At 42.4% G+C, this 20299-nt stretch overlaps 1 protein-coding gene across 1 annotated transcript in view; it reads right to left on the reverse strand.

Annotated features, from left to right (window-relative positions):
• The window catches only part of LOC132390105 (protein unc-79 homolog), a 625175-nt gene that overhangs the window by 409166 nt on the left and 195710 nt on the right, over window positions 1–20299 (reverse strand). The window contains exons 24-28 of the mRNA XM_059962702.1: window positions 15104–15285; window positions 8528–8729; window positions 3595–3774; window positions 2228–2296; window positions 1584–1870 (exon numbers count right to left, since the gene is read on the reverse strand). Coding sequence (XP_059818685.1) covers window positions 1584–1870; window positions 2228–2296; window positions 3595–3774; window positions 8528–8729; window positions 15104–15285 — 920 coding nt within the window. The remainder of the gene's footprint in view (window positions 1–1583; window positions 1871–2227; window positions 2297–3594; window positions 3775–8527; window positions 8730–15103; window positions 15286–20299) is intronic.

A 20299-nucleotide genomic window follows, 5' to 3' on the forward strand; every position in this document is an offset into this window, starting at 1 on the left:
AACCGGCTCACAATTAGCCAGCGTTCAGGCTAAGGGAGATAGCCTACGGGGGTTTGTGAGTACGTGTCTTTTGCAGCATCAGCGCCCATGGGGGGGCGGGTTGAGGGAGGCTTAAAAGCAAGGCTGTTTAGTTCGAATAAAGCTATCTTTGACTGCAGTTTACTGACTGCGTGTAGCACACTGCTACAACGTGTTTTTATCGCTGGCTGTCCAGAGGGAAGGTGCTGAAACGCTTTGTCGCGTGTCTGGAAGAAGTGAAAACTTTCCTGGGCAGCAAAGGGCCCACCTTTCCTGAGCTGGAACAGCCAGAGTGGCTGGAAAAGCTACACTTCATGGTAGACATGACAGCGCACCTGAACACGCTGAACACAGCTCTTCAGGGGTAAGGACGTACAGCCCTGCACATGTTGGAGGATGTTTTGGCATTCGAGCGCAAGTTGACAGTGCTTGCCAGAGATTTACAGAAAGGCACATTGTCTCACTTCCCCAATTTGAGAGAGTTCAAACAAGGTCACGACATGATAAATTCGGAGTATTTACATTCTGCAATCATCGCAATGCAAACATCGTTTGGGAAACGCTTCTGTGAGTTCAGAGAGGAAAAAAACACATTAACCTTCCCGGTCACTCCCCTAAGCATCGATCCATCCCTACTGAATACGACTGCATTGTCAGGTGTGAGTCAACCTGACCAAGTATGATAAATATTTTAATTGCCTATTATTTTACGTATATTCATATGTTTTCATTGTTCAGTGAAATAGTCCTTTTATTTTTCAGGTTGACAGCTGGCTGACGTTATTTTTGGTTTGCTGCTGGCGGCAAATTTAAGTTTGGCGTTTTTCATAAATACAAGAAGGACTCAAATAGACGTTGAGTATTTTACTTAAAAGTAACCATCAACCCAACATCTTTTTTTCGGAGTTCAAAATGTTTTTGTTGCATGCAGAAATGTAATTTCGTTTTCTCTGCAGGAGTTCATCAATTTCATAAATGCAACACATTATAGTTTGTTTATACATAGCATAAAGGCAAAACAAAACGTTGTATGCAGTGTTATTTCATTTTAAATGTCAAACGGGTTTTGCGGCTCCCAGTGTTTTCTTTTCTGTGGGAAACGGGTCCAAGCGGCTCTTTCAGTGGTAAAGGTTGCTGACCCCTGATCTAGGCCCTTCAACATTTGTTAGGTTTCAATGAGATTCCACACATTCCTTTCTTCTAAACTCCAGTGAGTACAGAGCCAGAGCTATCAAACTCTCATCATGTGTTAACCCTCTCATTTCCCAAATCATTCTTGTGAACCTCCTCAGGAACATCTTTAAATAAGGTGCCCAAAACACTCCGTGCAGTTTGACCAATGGCTTATAAATCCTCAGCATTAAATCCTTACTTTTATTATCTAGCCTTATCAAAATGAATGTTAACATTGTATTTGCCTTCACTACTGAAAAATACATCAAAATCAATTTGTGAGACTCAAGGGTAAGAAACATTCCTGTAACTATATATGATGATAAAAGAATTGAGATTCTGTCATATAGGGATATGAAACAGGCACCTTAGTAACAATATATCTGTGTTACCTGTGCGATTCCGGCAATGAAAGCATTGAAGCAAGTAGAAGTACGCATCTTCTGAGGGGCGATCATAAAGCATCCCTCCTGCTGGTCGTAGCCAAGCAGTACATAGAGGTGGCGCTTTACTGTGTTGAATGCCTTGGCACTGCTGATGTCCGCCTCAGCACTGCTTTTATCCTTTGCCATGAATTTCATGAGAACTGTGATTAGCTGATGAACTGTTTGATGGTCAATGCCAGCATCCTCTGGTAGAGGATCCTTTATGATTGCATCATCCTCTGGAGAATGCTGGCCTAGACAAGAGACAAAACATGATGTTTATCTCTCCTGACTTATTTAAATTGTTTACTCTTGATTCATTGATTAAACTGGAAGAAGATTGAAATAAGTATTGTGTTGAACATAATTTGAGAATCAGATAATCAGCACACTATGATATGTAAAGGCAAATATCCAGCTTAAAACTAATATTTTGAAAATATGCTTTTTAAATTCAGAATTATAAATTAGTTATTTGAAATCAGCAACGGCTTCAGAGTAATCTTCCAAGATCTAAGAGTCCTTGATGATGATGTGCCATTGATACAATATGCTCAAGCACTAACTTTTGATTCTAAAGAATATTCAACATAAGTATAAAAATCTTTTACCATGTATAACATGCTCCATCATTGCCCCAAGAGTTGGAGCTGACTGCTCATGTCTAGTCAGTCGCAAAGCTGTAAACAAAAAGAAGGACAGGTCAGTGGATTACTGCTTCTGACTTGTGTCAAACAAACATTTCTTTCCAATTACTATGCTCAAGCGTGAGAGTGTGGAACAATCTGCCAGCACAACTTGTGCATGCAAGTTCAATCTCAACATTTTAAAATAATTTCAACATCTTAAATTCTACTGATGTCAGATATGGCCCATCATGGAGAAGGCCCTGCACACCACTGAGCACATCCACATGGAGTGCTGTTGCAGGAAAGCAGCATCCATCATCAGGGACCTCCACCACCCCGTCATGCTCTCTCCTCACTGCTGCCATTAGAAATGTGGCACAGAAGCCTCAGGACTCACACTTTGACCTGCTGAATCCACACCAATCACCAGTTTACACTAAATCCATTTTATTCTTCACCACAAAAACTCTACCACTCACCTACACACTGGGACTGTAATTTTACTGTGGCCAATTAACCTAGCAACTTGCATGTTTCTGGGATGCAAGAGGAAACTCATATGGCTACATGGAAAAAATGCATGCAGACAGCTTTGGCAATCAAGAGTGAAGCTGAGTCTCTGAAACCTTCAAGCAGCATCCTTGCCATAAACACGTGAGATTCTGCTGGTGCTGGAAATCCAGAGCAAGACGCACACACGCATGCACACACACCATTCCCATTCCAACATGTTGGTCCATGGCTTCCCTTTCTGCATGCTGGCCTCTTACCTCTTACCCTCACTGATCTTTCACTTCCCCCTAATACCTCTCCTTTCCTTTCTCCCATTATCCACTCTCCTATCAGATTCCTTCTTTTCCAGTTCTTTTCCTTTTCCAACTATCATCTCACAGCTTCTTTCTTTATGCTTCCTTCCCCCACCCACCCAGCTTCACCTCTCACCTTCTTCCTTGTCCTCCTTCCCCTCCCCCAAAATTTCATTATCTGGCATCTATCGCCTTCCTTTCCAGTCCTGGTGAAGGGTCTCAGCTCTACATAGCAACTGTTTATTCATTTCCATAGATGCTGCCTGATATGCTGAGTTCCTCTAGCATTTGTGTGTGTTGTATTACTGCCAGTTGTGCAACGGTGTAACCCTAACTCTCTCTGCCTTTCTGTTCTTATAGCATGTGCATATACTATGTGACTGGTACCACAGAATAAAATTAAGGACATAAATGTAAGCATATATTGGTTACATTCGAACATAATGGAAAGTGTTGGCCAGTCTTATTCCTCTAAAAGACCAGCTTTTAATAACTAGACAAAAAATTCATCCAAAGGGACTGCAAATTACAAAAGGAACTTACGCAGTTTAGTGCTCAGAGTTTCTGGCAGTGAAAGTGCTCTCTTTGACTCTCCTGGGCCTTTAACACTATCCCGAAGAGAACGCACACTTCTCTGTCGGTTTCGTGCAAAGCGAGCTCGTCTGATTTTCCACATGGCAGCATCACTCAGGTTTGCAACATTTGTCCGGACGGCAGTTATAGCTGGAGAAAAACAAGCTCAACGCATGAAAGGTATCTGGCAAAATGAAGACACTTTAAAATAAATAGCTTGTAAAATTCCAGTGTAAGATAAAGGCATAAAAGAAATCAAAGGACTGAGACTCATTTCTACAGATGCTGAACCAAAAAGCAGAACAGGTATATTAACTTGTAAGGAACCCTGATTAGACTACATGCACTCTCCACTATAAAAAGAACTTTCTATCACTGAAGTGAATTGTCAAGAATGCAGGCACAGCCATGGCAGCCAATGCTGGAGCGGACTTCAGGCCCGTTTGAAATTTTGGGTGTGTGTAGCTGACTTAAACACCAAGTTCTCCTCTACGTTAGAGCCACTGGCCATTCTGTGTGACATGTTGGGTTGTTAAACGATACCCTCTCCTCTACGTTAGAACCACTGGCCAGTCTGTGCGACACGTTGGGTTGTTCAACGACACCCTCTCTTCTACGTTAGAACCACTGGCCAGTCTGTGTGATACACTGGGTCGGGGGTCGGCAACCCGCGGCTCCGGACCCACATGTGGCTCTTTTACGTCTGTGCTGCGGCTCCCTGTTGCTTTGGGAAATAATTGGTTGTGGCGACCCTTTTCCTGGCACATCTGAACCGACTCACAATTAGATAGCCTACGGGGGTTTGCGAGCACAGAGCTTTGGAGCCTCTGCGCCATGGGGGGCAGGTTGAGGGAGGCTTAAAAGTGAGGCTGAAGATTTCGAATAAAGTTTTTTCCTTCGACTGCAGTTACCGACTCCGTGTCGTAATTTTAGCGCTGCGTGTAGCACACCGCTACATGGTCAGTATTTAATTAAAATGTATTTTATGTTAGTTTGTTAGTTTTTGAAATGTAAATCTAAATTTGAAGATTATGGTGATCTTGTACAATCTAAATAAGACGTTGTGGTGACCCATTTCCTGACACATCCGAACCGGCTCACAATTAGCCAGCGTTCAGGCTAAGGGAGATAGCCTACGGGGGTTTGTGAGTACGTGTCTTTTGCAGCATCCGCGCCCATGGGGGGCGGGTTGAGGGAGGCTTAAAAGCAAGGCTGTTTAGTTTGAATAAAGCTATCTTTGACTGCAGTTTACTGACTGCGTGTAGCACACTGCTATAACGTGTTTTTATCGCTGGCTGTCCAGAGGGGAGGTGCTGAAACGCTTTGTCGCGTGTCTGGAAGAAGTGAAAACTTTCCTGGGCAGCAAAGGGCTCAACTTTCCTGAGCTGGAACAGCCAGAGTGGCTGGAAAAGCTGCACTTCATGGTAGACATGACAGCGCACCTGAACACGCTGAACACAGCTCTTCAACGGGGTAAGGACGTACAGCCCTGCACATGTTGGAGGATGTTTTGGCATTCGAGCGCAAGTTGACGTTGCTTGCCAGAGATTTACAGAAAGGCACATTGTCTCACTTCCCCAATTTGAGAGAGTTCAAACAAGGTCACGACATGATAAATCCGGAGTATTTACATTCTGCAATCATCGCAATGCAAACATCGTTTGGGAAACGCTTCTGTGAGTTCAGAGAGGTAAAAAACACATTATCCTTCCCGGTCACTCCCCTAAGCATCGATCCATCCCTACTGAATACGACTGCATTGTCAGGTGTGAGTCAACCTGAACAAGTATGATAAATAGTTTAATTGCCTATTATTTTATGTATATTCATATGTTTTCATTGTTCAGTGAAATAGTCCTTTTATTTTTCAGGTTGACAGCTGGCTGACGTTATTTTTGGTTTGCTGCTGGCGGCAAATTTAAGTTTGGCGTTTTTCATAAATACAAGAAGGACTCAAATAGACGTTGAGTATTTTACTTAAAAGTAACCATCAACCCAACGTCTTTTTTTCGGAGTTCAAAATGTTTTTGTTGCATGCAGAAATGTAATTTCGTTTTCTCTGCAGGAGTTCATCAATTTCATAAATGCAACACATTATAGTTTGTTTATACATAGCATAAAGGCAAAACAAAACATTGTATGCAGTGTTATTTCATTTTAAATGTCAAACGGGTTTTGCGGCTCCCAGTGTTTTCTTTTCTGTGGGAAACGGGTCCAAGTGGCTCTTTCAGTGGTAAAGGTTGCTGACCCCTGCACTGGGTTGTTCAACGATACCCTTTCCTCTACGTTAGAACCATTGGCCAGTCTGTGTGACACGCTGGGTTGTTCAATGATACCCTCTCCTCTACATTAGAACCATTAGCCATTCTGTGTGACAAGTTGGGTTGTTCAACGATACCCTCTCCTCTACATTCAAACCACTGGCCAGTCTGTGTGATATGTTGGGCTGTTCAACAATAACATCTCGTTGGGCTGGAGTTTATGCGAGAAGTGAGGAAGGTGCAAGACAAATACATTCCAAAGAAGAAATTTTTGAATGGAAAAAGGATGCAACCATGGCTGACAAGAGAAGTCAAAGCCAAAGTAAAAGCAAAGCAGAGAGCGTACAGGTAAGCAAAAATTAGTGGGGAGGCAGAGGATTAGGAAGTTTTTAAAAGTTTACGAAAGGAAACTAAGAAGGTCATTAAGCGGGAAAAGATGAACTATGAAAGGAAGCTAGCAAATAATATCAAAGAGGACACTAAAAAGCTTTTTCAAGTATATAAAGAGTAAAAGACAGGTGAGAGTAGATATAGGACTGAGAAAATGATGCTGGAGAAATTGTAATGGGAGATAAGGAGATGGTGGAGGAACTGAACGAGTATTTTGCATCAGTCTTCACTGAGGAAGACATCTGCAATATACCGGACATTCAAGGGTATCAGGGAAGAGAAGTGTGCGCAGTCACAATTACGACAGAGAAAGTACTCAGGAAGCTGAATAGTCTAAGGGTAGATAAATCTCCTGGACCAGATGGAATGCACCCCGTGTTCTGAAGGAAGTAGCAGTGGAGATTGCGGAGGCATTAACAACGATCTTTCAAAAGTCGATAGATTCTGGCCCGGTTCCAGAGGACTGGAAATCTGCAAGTGTCACTCCGCTATTTAAGAAGGGGGAAAGGAAGCAAAAAGGAAATTATAGACCTGTTAGCTTGACATCGGTGGTTGGGAAGTTGTTGGAGTCGATTGTTAAGGATGAGGTTATGGAGTACCTGGAGGCATATGACAAGATAGGCAGAACTCAGCATAGTTTCCTTAAAGGAAAATCCTGCCTGACAAACCTAGTGCACATTTTTGAGGAAATTACAAGTAGGCTAGACAGGGGAGATGCAGTGGATGCTGTGTATTTGGATTTTCAGAAGGCCTTTGACAAGGTGTCACACATGAGGCTGCTAAACAAGATAAGAGCCCATGGAATTATGAGAAAGTTACATATGTGGATAGAGTGTTGGCTGATTGGCAAGAAACAGAGAGTGGGAATAAAGGGATCCCATTCTGGTTGGCTGCCAGTTACCAGTGGTGTTCCACAGGGGTCCGTGTTGGGGCCGCTTCTTTTTACGTTGTATATCAATGATTTGGATTATGGAATGGATGGCTTTGTGGCCACGTTTGGTGATGATACAAAGATAGGTGGAGGGGCCGGTAGTGCTGAGGAAACAGAGAGTCTGCAGAGAGACTTGGATAGATTGGGAGAATGAGCAAAGAAGTGGCAAATGAATTACAATGTTGGAAAGTGTACGGTCATGCATTTTGGTAGAAGAAATAAACGGGCAGACTGTTATTTAAAAGGGGAGAGAATTCAAAGTTCTGAGATGCAATGGGATTTGGGAGTCCTCAGGCAGAATACCCTTAAGGTTAACCTCCAGGCTGAGTTGGTGGTGAAGAAGGCGAATGCAATGTTGGCATTCATTTCTAGAGGAATAGAGTACAGGAGCAGAGATGTGATGTTGAGGCTCTATAAGGCACTGGTAAGTCCTGGTAAGTCCTCACTTGGAGTACTGTGTGTAGTTTTTGGCTCCTTATTTAAGAAAGGATGTGCTGACATTGGAGAGGGTTCAAAGAAGATTCTCTAGAATGATTCCGGGAATGAGAGGGTTAACATATGAGGAACGTTTGTCTGCTCTTGGACTGTACTCCTTGGAGTTTAGAAGAATGAGGGGGGACCTCATAGAAACATTTCGAATGTTGAAAGGTATGGACAGAGTGGATGTGGCAAAGTTGTATCCCATGGTGGGGGAGTCTAGTACGAGAGGACATGACTTGAGGATTGCAGGGCGCCCATTGAGAACAGAGATGCAAAAAAATTTTTTTAGCCAGAGGGTGGTGAATCTATGGAATTTGTTGCCACGGGCGGCAGTGGAGGCTAAGTCATTGGGTGTATTTAAGGCAGAGATTGATAGGTATCTGAGTAGTCAGGGCATCAAAGGTTATGGTGAGAAGGTGGGGGAATGGGACTAAAGGGGAGATTGGATCAGCTCATGATGAAATGGCAGAGCAGACTCAATGGGCTGAATGGCCGACTTCTGCTCCTTTGTCTTATGGTCTAAATCTCCTCAAAAATACTCTCTCCTCTACATTAGAACCATTGGCCAGTCTGTGTGGCACGTTGGGTTGTCCAATGATACCCTCTCCTCAACAGTTAAAGATTTCAAGCACGAGATCAACAGAATTTCTTTGTTTTTAGCATGGACTTACTCAGAAACATCTAAAACTTTTGTACAAGCAACAAAACAAAATTCCTGCAAAACCAAGCAGTAGGTATCAGGTGCCAATGCTACACGACAAGAAGAGCTGCCACAGTTGTTAAAAAAAAGGGAAAAAATATCTTCACAGCCAAAGCAGTAAATAAGTAATTTTTCACTTACTTGTTGGGAAGGGAAACTCCTTATTGCAGTCCAAATGAAGCTGAGCTTCCAGAGACAAGGTGTCAAACCTATTAACAAAAAACTCCCAGCTCAAAGCTGGAATGTCACGCTTCAAGAAATGGAGCAGAAATAACTTGCTGAGAATAGTTGGCCTGTCCTTCACAACGGTATCGAACTGAAAGTCGAGGCAAAGACAGAGGCCCTTTGTGAAAGTAAATAAAAAATGAAGATTAGTCACAAAGACACATCCAAATTTGTAGACAGTTAACAGGTGACAGGCCTGTTATTTGTACGAAGTTAATGAATGACAGGCCTGCTATTGTTCTCAAAAAGGAACAGCAATTCTAGGAAAAATTGCTACCTAAAAAGGTGGCACACTTTACACCCAAATGCACAATTTCAGACTTCTAGATCACTGTTCAGTCAATTCTTAACCACAATTGTACAATTACTTTGTGTACTCAAGGATGCCCTCATGGGAGAAGGTGTTCTTTGTTCTTCACATGGATTGTATTTATTTATTTAGAGAAACAGCATGGGAAAGGGACTTCTGGTCCAAGAGCCACACTGCTCAGCAACCCACCTATTTAGCCCTAGCCTAATCACAGTAAAACTTAAAATGACCAATAAAACTACCTGTGTTATGTCAGACCCCACTTGGAGTACTGTGTTCAGTTCTGGTCACCTCATTATGGGAAGGATGTGGAAACTATAGAAAGAGTGCAGAGGAGATTTACAAGGATGTTGCCTGGAATGGGGAGCATGGCTTATGAGAATAGGTTGAATGAACTTGGCCTTTTCTCCTTGGAACGACGGAGGATGAGAGGTGACCTGATGGAGGTGTACAAGATGATGAGAGGCATTGATCGTGTGGATAGCCAAAGGCTTTTCCCCAGGGCTGAAATGGCTAACACAAGGGGGCAGAGTTTTAAGGTGCTTGGAAGTAGGGACCGAGGGGATGTCAGGGGTAAGTTTTTCACACAGAGGGTGGTGGGTGTGTGGATTGCACTGCCAGTGGCAGCAATGGAAGGGAATACAACAGGGTCTTTTAAGAGCCTCTTAGATAGGTACATGGAGCTTAGAAAAATAGAGGGCTATGCGCCAGGAAAATTCTAGGCAATCTCTAGAGTAGGTTACATGGTCAGCACAACATTGTGGGCCAAAGAGCCTGTAATGTGCTGTAAATGTCTATGTTCTATGTTTTTATGGCCAATACATCTTTAGACTGTGGGAAGAAACTGGAGCACCCAGAGAAAACCAGAACACACACGGAGGAGTGTACAAATTTTCTTAGTGAGGATGCTGGAATTGAACTTGATCTCCAATGCCCCAGTTGCAACAGCATTGCGCTAATCACTACACTACCATGGGGCCCCGTACAGTGGTTACTTCTATTCACTGTGCACAGATGTGTCTCTGATATATAATAATATTAAAGAGGATACCAAAAGTTTCTTCAGATACATCAAGTGTACAAGAGAGGTGAGAATGGATATCAGACCGCTGGAAAACGATGCTGGAGAAGTAATAATGGGGAACAACAAAATAGTGGACAAACTGAATAAGTATTTTACATCAGTCTTCACTGAGGAAGAAGCTATCAGTATGGTGGAAGTTCCAGGTGTTGGGAGCATGCAGTGTGTGAAATTACCATAACTAGAGAGAACAGAACTTAACTAAAAAGGCAATACGGGGAGAAAAAATGAGGTACGAACACAAACTAGCCAGGAATATAAAGGAGGATAGCAAAAGCTTTTTTAGGTATGTGAAGAGAAAGAAGATAGCTAAGAACAATGTTGGGCCCTTGAAGAATGAATTGGGTGAAACTGTTATGGGAAACAGAGAAATGGCAGAAGAATTTAATGTACTTTAGATCTGTCTTCACTAAAGAAGACACAAGCAATCTCCCAGATGTATGGATGGGCCAATGACATAGGGTAACAGAGGAAATGAAACAGATTGACATTAGGAAGGAAATGGTGATGAGTAGACTGATGGGACTGAAGGCTGACAAATCCCCAGGTCCAGATGGCCTGCATCCTAAGGTACTAAAGGAGATGGCCCTGGAAATTGCGGATGCATTGGTAATCATTTTCCAATGTTCCTTAGATTCAGGATCAGTTCCTGAGGATTGGGGAATGGCTAATGTTATCCCACTTTTTAAAAAAGGAGGGAGGGAGAAAACAGAGAACTATCGACCTGTCAGCCTAACATCAGTAGTGGGGAAGATGCCTAGAGTCCATTATTAAAGATGAAATAGTGGCATATCTAGATAGCAGTGATAGGATTGGGCCGAGCCAGCATGGATTTACCAAGGGTAAATCATGCTTGACTAATCTATTGGAGTTTTTCGAGGATGTAACCAGGAAGTTAGACAAGGGAGATCCAGTGGATGTAGTGTACCTCGATTTTCAGAAGGCATTTGATAAGGTCCCATATAGGAGATTGGTGGGTAAAATCAAAGCTCAATGCATTGGGGCGAAGACATTGACATGGATAGAAAACTGGTTGGCAGATAGAAAGCAAAGGGTAGCGGTGAATGGGTGTTTCTCGGAATGGCAGGTGGTGACTAGTGGGGTGCCACAGGTCTCGGTATTGGGACCACAGCTGTTTACGATTTACGTCAACAATTTAGATGAGGGCATTGAGAATAATATCAGCAAGTTTTCTGATGATACTAAGCTGGGTGGCAGTGTGACATGTGATGAGGATATTAGGAGAATTCAGGGTGACTTGGATAGGCTGGGTGAGTGGGTAGATACTTGGCAGATGATGTTTAATGTGAATAAGTGTGAAGTTATCCACTTTGGGAGTAAGAACAGGAAGGCAGATTATTATCTGAATGGTGTAAAGTTAGGTAAGGGAGAAATACAAAGAGGTCTAGGAGTCCTTGTTCATCAGTCACTGAAGGTGAATGAGCAAGTGCAGCAGGCAGTGAAGAAGGCTAATGGAATGTTGGCCTTTATTACAAAGGGAATTGAGTACAAGAGCAAGGAAATCCTCTTGCATTTGTATAGGGCCCTGGTGAGACCACACCTGGAGTATTGTGAACAGTTTTGGTCTCCAGGCTTAAGGAAGGACATCCTGGCTGTAGAGGAAGTGCAGCGTAGATTCACAAGGTTAATTCCTGGGATGTCAGGACTGTCTTACGCAGAGAGGTTAGAGAGACTGGGCTTATGTACACTGGAATTAAGGAGATTGAGAGGGGATCTGATTGCAACATATAAGATTATTAAGGGATTGGACAAGATAGAGGCAGGAAATATGTTCCAGATGCTGGGAGAGTCCAGTACCAGAGGGCATGGTTTGAGAATAAGGGGTAGGTCATTTAGGACAGAGTTAAGGAAAAACTTCTTCTCCCAGAGAGTTGTGGGGGTCTGGAATGCACTGCCTCGGAAGGCAGTGGAGACTAATTCTCTGGATGCTTTCAAGAAGGAGCTAGATAGGTATCTTATGGTTGGGGAAATCAAGGGATATGGGGACAAGGCAGGAACCAGGTATTGATAGTAGATGATCAGCCATGATCTCAAAATGGCGGTGCAGGCTCGAAGGGCCGAATGGTCTACTTCTGCACCTATTGTCTATTGTCTATCAAGAGAAGGTTCTGAGGAAAACTGAACGGTCTGAAGGTAGATAAGTTTTTTTTCAACGGTCTTTTAAATCAAAGCATGAGGCGGAGAGGAAAGAAGTAAAGGCATCTCGGAGAGAAGCCGTTTTTTTAACTGATCGGGGCAAAGAGGCTGGACTGCGCAGGCGCATGAAGTAGCGCGCCAAAGGTTTAAAAAGAAAGACCGCCATATACAGTGGCCATCGTCGGAGTGGACTGAGGCAGAGTGGGGCGACTTTGGCTCAACAGGCTTAGGCGAGAACCGGCAGAGGCGAGGTTTGAATGGGGCACGACGGTGCAAGCACATGAAAGTCGGCCTGTGAGGCAGCAGGAGAATTTAAAAAGTGAGCAGAGGTGAGCAATCGGATGTCGTGGTCCATGTAGGGACCAATGAGATAGGTAGATAGAGTGAGGAGGTCCTAAAAGGTAAGTTTAGGGAGTTAGGTGCCAAGTTAAAGAACAGGACCTCCAGGACAGCAATCTCAGGATTGCTACCACTGCCACGTACAGGCGGGTTGAGAAGTAGTAAGATAGTGCAGATCAGCACATGACTAAAGACATGGTGCAGGATGGAGGGCTTCAAATTTATAGATAATTGGGCAGTTTTCCAGGGAAGGTGGGATCTGTTCGAGCGGGACGGTTTACATCTGAACTGGAGGGGGACATATATTCTTGCAAGTAGGTTTGCTAGAGAGGCTCCAGTGATTTAAACTAGATACAAGGGGGGAGTGGTAGCTGTGTGGAACGAGCTTCCAGTAGAAGTGGTAGAGGCAAGTTCAGTATTGTCATTTAAAGTAAAATTGGATAGGTATATGGACAGGAAAGGAATGGAGGGTTATGGGCTGAGAGCGGGCCAGTGGGACTAGGTGAGTGTAAGCGTCGGCACGGACTAGAAGGGCCGAAATGGCCTGTTTCCGTGCTGTAATTGTTATATGGTTATAAGTCACCAGGACCAGATGGTGTACACCACAGAGTTCTGAAAGAGGTGACTGAAGAGATTGTGGAGACATTAGTAATGATTTTTCAAATATCACGAGATTCTGGAATGATTCCAGAAGACAGGAAAATAGCAAATGTCACTCCACTCTTCAATATAAGAGAGAGGCAGAAGAAAGGAAACTATAGGCCAGTTAGTCTGACCTCAGTGATTGGATAGATGTTGGAATCGATTATTAAGGATGAGGTCTCAGGGTACTTGGAGGTACATGATAAAACAGGCCACAGTCAGCTTGATTTCCTCAAAGGAAAATCTTGCCCGACAAATCTGTTGGAATTCTTTGAAGAAGTAACAAGCAGGATAGACAAAGGAGAATTGGTTGATGTTGTGTATGTACTTGGATTTTCAGAAGGCCTCACATGAGGCTGCTTAACAAGCTACAAGTCTATGGCACTATGGGAAAGATTCTAGCACGGAGAAAGCAATAGCTGATTGGCAGGAGGCAAAGAGTGGGAATAAAAGGAGCCTTTTCTGACTGGCTGTGGTGACTAGTGGTGTTCCACATGAGTCTGTGTTGGGACCAATTCTTTTTATGTTATATGTCAATGATTTGGATGATGGAATTGGTGGCTTTGTTACAAAGTTTGCAGAAGAAATGAAGATAGGTGGACAGGCAAGTAATTTTGAAGAGTTAGAGAGGCTGCAGAAGGACAGACAGATTAGGAGAATTGGCAAAGAAAAGGCAGATGGAATATAGTGTAGGGAAGTGTATGGCCATGCACTTTGGTAGAAGAAATAAAAGGGTAGACTATTTTCTAAATGGAGAGAAAGTACAAAAATCTGAGGCACAAGGGAACTTGTGCAGGATTCCCTAAGGGTTAATTTGCAGGTTGATCTGTGGTTAGGAAGGCAAATGCAATGTTAGTATTCATTTCAAGAGGACTGGAATACAAAAGCAACTTTGGGTATTGTGAGCAGGTTCGGGCCCCTTATCTTAGAAAGGATGTGATGAAACATCTACATTGAAACATCTACATGTGATGAAACATCTACATTGTTATAAGCGAAGACAAAGATAGGCTGGAAATTAAGATGCTGAATTGGGGAAATTTGAATACAAGACAGAACATGGCAAAATTGTGATTCTACAAGAGGTGTTGCAGAGGAGATTCACAAAGATATCATCTGAGATGAAGTGTTTGGCTCTGAGGACAAATTGGATAGGCTTGTTTATTTATAGATAAGACTGACTGGATTATAATTTTATAAGGTATATAAGATTATGAGAGGCATAGATTGTAAGAGAATAACAAACTTCTTCCTTTCACAAAATGTCTAAAACCAGAGGTCATAGGTTTAAGGTAAGGGGTAGCAGATTTCAGGGGACTAAGTAAAGACTTGTTCAGTCAAGAGGATGGATGGAATCTCAAATCACTGTCTGAGAACATGGTCGAGGTACAGATACTCAAAACATTTAGTAATTATTGACATGAGCACCTGAAAGCTCTGACACAGAATGTTACAGTCCAAGTACTGAAGAATGGCAGTAACACCGTTAAGCACTTCATAGCCTCTATAGACAGTCAGCAAACAATCTGCATGATTCTGAAAACCATTATTCTGCCTCTGTAACTACGTTTTCTGTGTGTGACTCTATGCACTACGTTTTGCACCTCAGCCCCACAGGAACGCAGTTTTGCACAGCTGTAGCCATATCTGGATGTCCCTTCACTAGCTTGCAGATGAGCATGTCGACTGGTTATTCATCTCCATTAATGCTGCCTGAACTACTATGCTCCTCCAGCATTTTGTGTGTGTTTTCAGCATCTGCACAATCTCATCTGTACCTTTAAAATAGATTTTCAATGAACTATAGACTGCTTTACTGAAGTAATAACTTGTACAAGTTAAAAAAAACTTAGTGAATGAACCGGACTGCAGGAATGCAGAGTTCCACTAACCATTGTAATAAACAAAGGAATACAACAATTTTATCAAGAAAGTAGAAAATTATGCATTGAATTTAACTGACTTGTAAAGCCGGTCTTTTTATGGAATCAAGCAGTAATCTGGCTCTCGTTGCCACTGCTGGATTAACATCTTCGACTGCAGCCAGGAAACAGCAGAAGGCATGAGCTAGAGAGTACTTCAGTATGTGATTCTTTGACACAGATTGAATATCCAAAAATCTGCACAACACCACCACTTTCTCCACTACATACAAAATAGAATATTGAATTAACACCAAATGCAGTAAAGTCAAAACAACACAACTTCAAAAAGCATTTAATAATAACCAAAAATGTTCTAACATTTGTCATTTGGTATTCAATGGTGTATATGATAGTAGAATCTTCAGCCAATTCAATTTGGTACAGAGGAGCCACTGCACAGGATCGGAAAAAGCTGCAGAAAGGTGTAAACTCAGTCAGCTTTATCTTGGGCAATAGCCTCCCCAACACTGAAGACGTCTTCAAATCAGATATCACAAAAAGGCAACATCCATCATTAAGGACCCACATCACCCAGGACATGCCCTCTTCTCACTGATACCATCAGGAAGGAGGTACAGGAGCCTGAAGGCACAATCTTAACATTTCAGGAACAGCTTCTTCCCCTCTGCATTCAGATTTCTGAATGGACCATGAACAACTACCACAGTATTTGTTTTTATTTTTTGCTCTCTTTTTGCACTTACTGTAATTTATACTTTATTATTATGTCCTGCATAGTACTGCTGCCTCAAATCACTAAATCTCACAACATATACCTGTGATATTAAACCTGATTCTGATTCCTCAGGATATCAAGAAACAACCAAGATCAATTGTGATTTGAAATTAACTGTGAATTTAATTAGTTGACAGCATAACTGAGTGATGGGGGGGGGGGGGGGGAGTGCCGCAAAGGTAGTTTCTATGAATTTATTACAAAGCACGTCATCTCGAATTGTACCTTTAGCAGATCGATACCTCTTTATTGCAAGCCTGAAGCTCCAAGTTTTCTTTTCCACACTTTTCATTAAATTAGAATTAGAATATACAGTTTGTGTTTGGGTATAATTCAGCTACTGCATTTTTGACATTTGTGAATCCCATCTAACATAATGATAGATTCATTCAATATAATGGAAGTGCCCTCATTGTGAAGATGCATCTTCAGCACTTCAAGGATCGAGGAATAGCAATTACCATATGTATTTCCAACAGATCCCTTGTTAATTGATGAGTACCAGGCTTATCCCTTATGCTTATTTGATTATTTTAATTCAGAGAACCACATAGAACTGATCCAACAAGCCGCATCACCCAGCAGCCCACCTATTTAACATTAGCTTCTTCACAGGACAATTTATAATGACCAATTAACTTATGAACCAGTATGTCTTTGGAATGTGGGAGGAAACTGGAGCACCTGGAGAAAACCCATGCTCATGGGAAGAACATAACAAACTCCTTCCAGACAATGCCAAATTGAACTCAATGTTGGTTCATTTATATACTATCATTAACTCATTTTAGCTGCTGTATCTTCAGGACACAATCACTGGTGACAGACACTGAAGTCCCAAATCATATTCTGTGCCCTTACCAACTACTGTGCAATGTGAGCAGAGGCTGATTTATCAATAGTAAGGAGAAATTAACTGGTAACCTGAAGGAAGTTATCTTCCTTTGTTTACTTGATATCTGTTGGAGCAATCAGGAGCACTTTCCATCATCTGTCCTGCTGATGGGATTGCGATAGAGATACTTTCAACAGCAGCCAAGGGATTGACTTTGAGAGTCTGTCCATTATAAGACCATAAGATATAGGAGCAGAAGTAGGACATTCAGCCCATCATGTCTGCTACGCCATTCAATCATGAGCTGATCCAATTCTTCCAGTCATTCCCACTCCCCTGCTTTCACCCCATACCCTTTGATGCCCTGGCAAATCAAAAACCAATCTATCTCTGCTTTAAATACACCCAATGACTTGGCCTCCACAGCCGCTCATGGCAACAAATTCCACAGATTTACCACCCTCTGACTGAAGTAATTTTTCTGCATCTCAGTTCTAAAAGGACGTCCTTCAATCTTTAAGACGTGCTCTCTTGTCCTAGACTCCCCTACCATGGGAAATAACTTAGCCATATCTAAACTGTTCAAGCCTTTTAACATTTGGAATGTTTCTATGAGATCCCCCCTCATTCTCCTGAACTCCAGGGAATACAGCCCAAGAGCTGCCAGACATTCCTCATACAGTAACCCTTTCATTCCTAGAATCACTCTTGTGAATTTTCTCCGAACCCTCCCCAATGTCAGTATATCCTTTCTAAAGTAAGGAGCCCAAAACTGCACACAGTACTCCAAGTATGGTCTCACAAGCATCTTATAGAGCCTCAACATCACATCCCTGCTCTTATATTCTATACCTCTAGAAATGAGTGCCAACATTGTATTTGCCTTCTTCACAACCGACTCACCCTGGAGGTTAACCTTTAGGGTATCTTGAACAAGGACTCCCAAGTCCCTTTGTATCTCTGCATTCTGAATTCTCTCCCTATCTAAATAATAGTCTTCCCATTTATTTCCTTCATCGGTGCATGACCATACTCTTTCCAACATTGTATTTCACTTATGACTTCTTTCCCATTCTCCTAAACTATCTAACTCTCTCCAGGTTCTCTGTTTCCTCAACACTACCCACTCCTCCACCTATCTTTGTATCATCAGAAAATTTAGCCATAAATCCCATAATACCATAGACTAAATCATTGACATATATTGTAAAAAGCAGCAGTCCCAACACCAACCCCTGTGGAACTCCACTAGTACCCAGCAGCCAGCCAGAATAGGATTCTTTTATTCCCAATCTCTGTTTTCTGCTGACCAGCCAATGCTCCACCCGTATTAGTAACTTCCCTGTAATTTCATGGGCTCTTATCTTGCTAGGTAGCCTCATGTGTGACACCCTTGTTAAAGGCCTTCTGAAAATCCAAGTACACCACGTCTACTACATCTCCTTTGTCAATCCCTGCTTGTAATTTCCTCAAAGAATTGCAGTAGGTTTGTCAGACAGGATTTTCCTTTCAGGAAACCATGATGTCTTTGGCTTATCTTCTCACGTGCCTCCAGGTATACCGTAATCTCATTCCTAACAATCGATTCCAACAACTTCCCAACCACTGATTTCAGGCTAACAGATCTATAGTTTCCTTTCTCCTGCCTCCAACCCTTCTTAAATAGCAGAGTAACATTTGCAATTTTCCATCCAGTGCAATGCCAGAATCTATCGATTCTTGAAAGATCATCATTAATGCCTCCACAATCTCTCCAGCTACTTCCTTCAGAACCTGAGGGTGCATTCTATCAGGTCCGGGAGATTTATCCACCCTCAGACCATTAAGCTTCCTGAGCACCTTCTCAGTCATAATTTTCACTGCACAAACTTCACTTCCCTGACACTCTTGAATGTCCTGTATACTGCAAACATCTTCCACTGTGAAGACTGATACAAAATATGCATTCAATTCCTCTGTTATCTCTGCATCTCTCATTACAATATCTCCAGCGTCATTTTGTACTGGCCCTATATCTACCTTCAACTCTCTTTTGCCCTTTATATACTTAAAAAAATATTTTAGTATCTTCTTTGATATTAAGGGTGAAGGGTGAAAAGTTTAAAGGGAAGATTGGGGGGGCTTCTTCGCACAGAGAGTGGTGGGAGTATGGAATGAGCTGCCAGATGAAGTGGAGAATGCGGGCTCACTTTTGACATTTAAGAAAAACTTGGACAGGTATATGGATGAGAGGGGTTTGGACGGAAATGGCCCAGATGCAGGTCAGTGGGACTTGGCAGAAAAATGGTTCGGCACAGCCAAGAAGGGCCAAAAGGCCTGTTTCTGTGCTGTAATGTTCTATGGTTAATTAGTTGCCAGTTTCCTCTCATAATTCATCTTTACCCTCTGAATGACCTTCTTAGTTTCCTTCTGCAAGTTTTTAAAAGCTTCCCAATCCACTATTTTCCCACTAGCTTTTGCTTCCTTGTATGCCCTCTCTTTTGCTTTTACTTGGGCTCTGACTTCACTTGCCAGCCACGGTAGTGTCCTTCTTCCCTTTGAAAATTTCTCCTTATCTGGAATATATCTATCTTGCACTTCCCTCATTTTTCACAGAAACTCCAGCCATTGCTGCTCTGCTGTCTTTCCTGCAAATGTCCCTTTCTAGTCAACTTCAGCCAGTTCCCCTCTCATGCCATTTTAATTTCCTTTATTCCACTGAAAATAGCGACACATTAGATTTTATTTTCTCCCTCTCAAATTTCAATGTGAACTCGATCATATTGTGATCACTGCTCCCTAAGGGTTCCTTAACCTTAAGCTCTCTTATCACCTCCAGATCATTGCACAACCCCCAATCCAGCACAGCCTATCCCCTCAATGGGATCAACAGCAAGCTGTTCTAAAAAGCCATCCCTTAGATGTTCTACAAATTCTCTCTCTTGAGGTCCAGTACTGACCTGGTTTTCCCAATCCACTTTCTGACACGCCTTTTCTATCCCCTGCCATAATTTGTAATCCACATCCCGGCTGCTGTTTGGAGGCCTGTATACAACTGCCATTAGGGTCCTATTACCCTTGCCTTTTCTTAACTCAACCCATAGAGACTCTACACCTTCCAATCCTATGTCAACTCTTTCCACACCACCCCCTCTGCTAGCTAATCTATCTTTCCGATATACCATATATCCTTGGACATTTTGCTCCCAATGTCAGCTATCCTTTAACCAAGTTTCAGAGATGGCCACCACGTCATATTTGCCAATCTATAGCTGAAATTCAAGATCGTCCATTTTATTCCTTATGCTGTGTGCATTCAAATACAACACTCTCAGTCCAGTATTTGTTGCTTTCTGTTTTAACAGCACCACACCTCTATTGCCCTGTAACTCAAGCCACTGGCTTTGATTCAGCCTTATCTACTGCCTGTTCTTTCTATAATGACTGTTGCATGCTATCTTTGACTTATTCCTCAGCCTTATCACTCCGGTTCCCATTTCCCTGCCAAATTTGTTTAAGCCCTCCCTAACAGCTCTATTAAATGTGCGCACTAGGATATCAGACCCCTTTGGTTTCAGATATAATCTGTCCTTTTTGTACAGGTCACACCTCCCCCAATCCCTATTTGTTATCAGTGGTTACAAAAGTGTTGGAGTCTATCATTAAGTGTGAGGTTTCAGAGTA

Source organism: Hypanus sabinus, chromosome 2 (genome assembly GCF_030144855.1).
Source record: "Hypanus sabinus isolate sHypSab1 chromosome 2, sHypSab1.hap1, whole genome shotgun sequence".
In the NCBI taxonomy this organism is placed as follows: domain Eukaryota; kingdom Metazoa; phylum Chordata; class Chondrichthyes; order Myliobatiformes; family Dasyatidae; genus Hypanus; species Hypanus sabinus.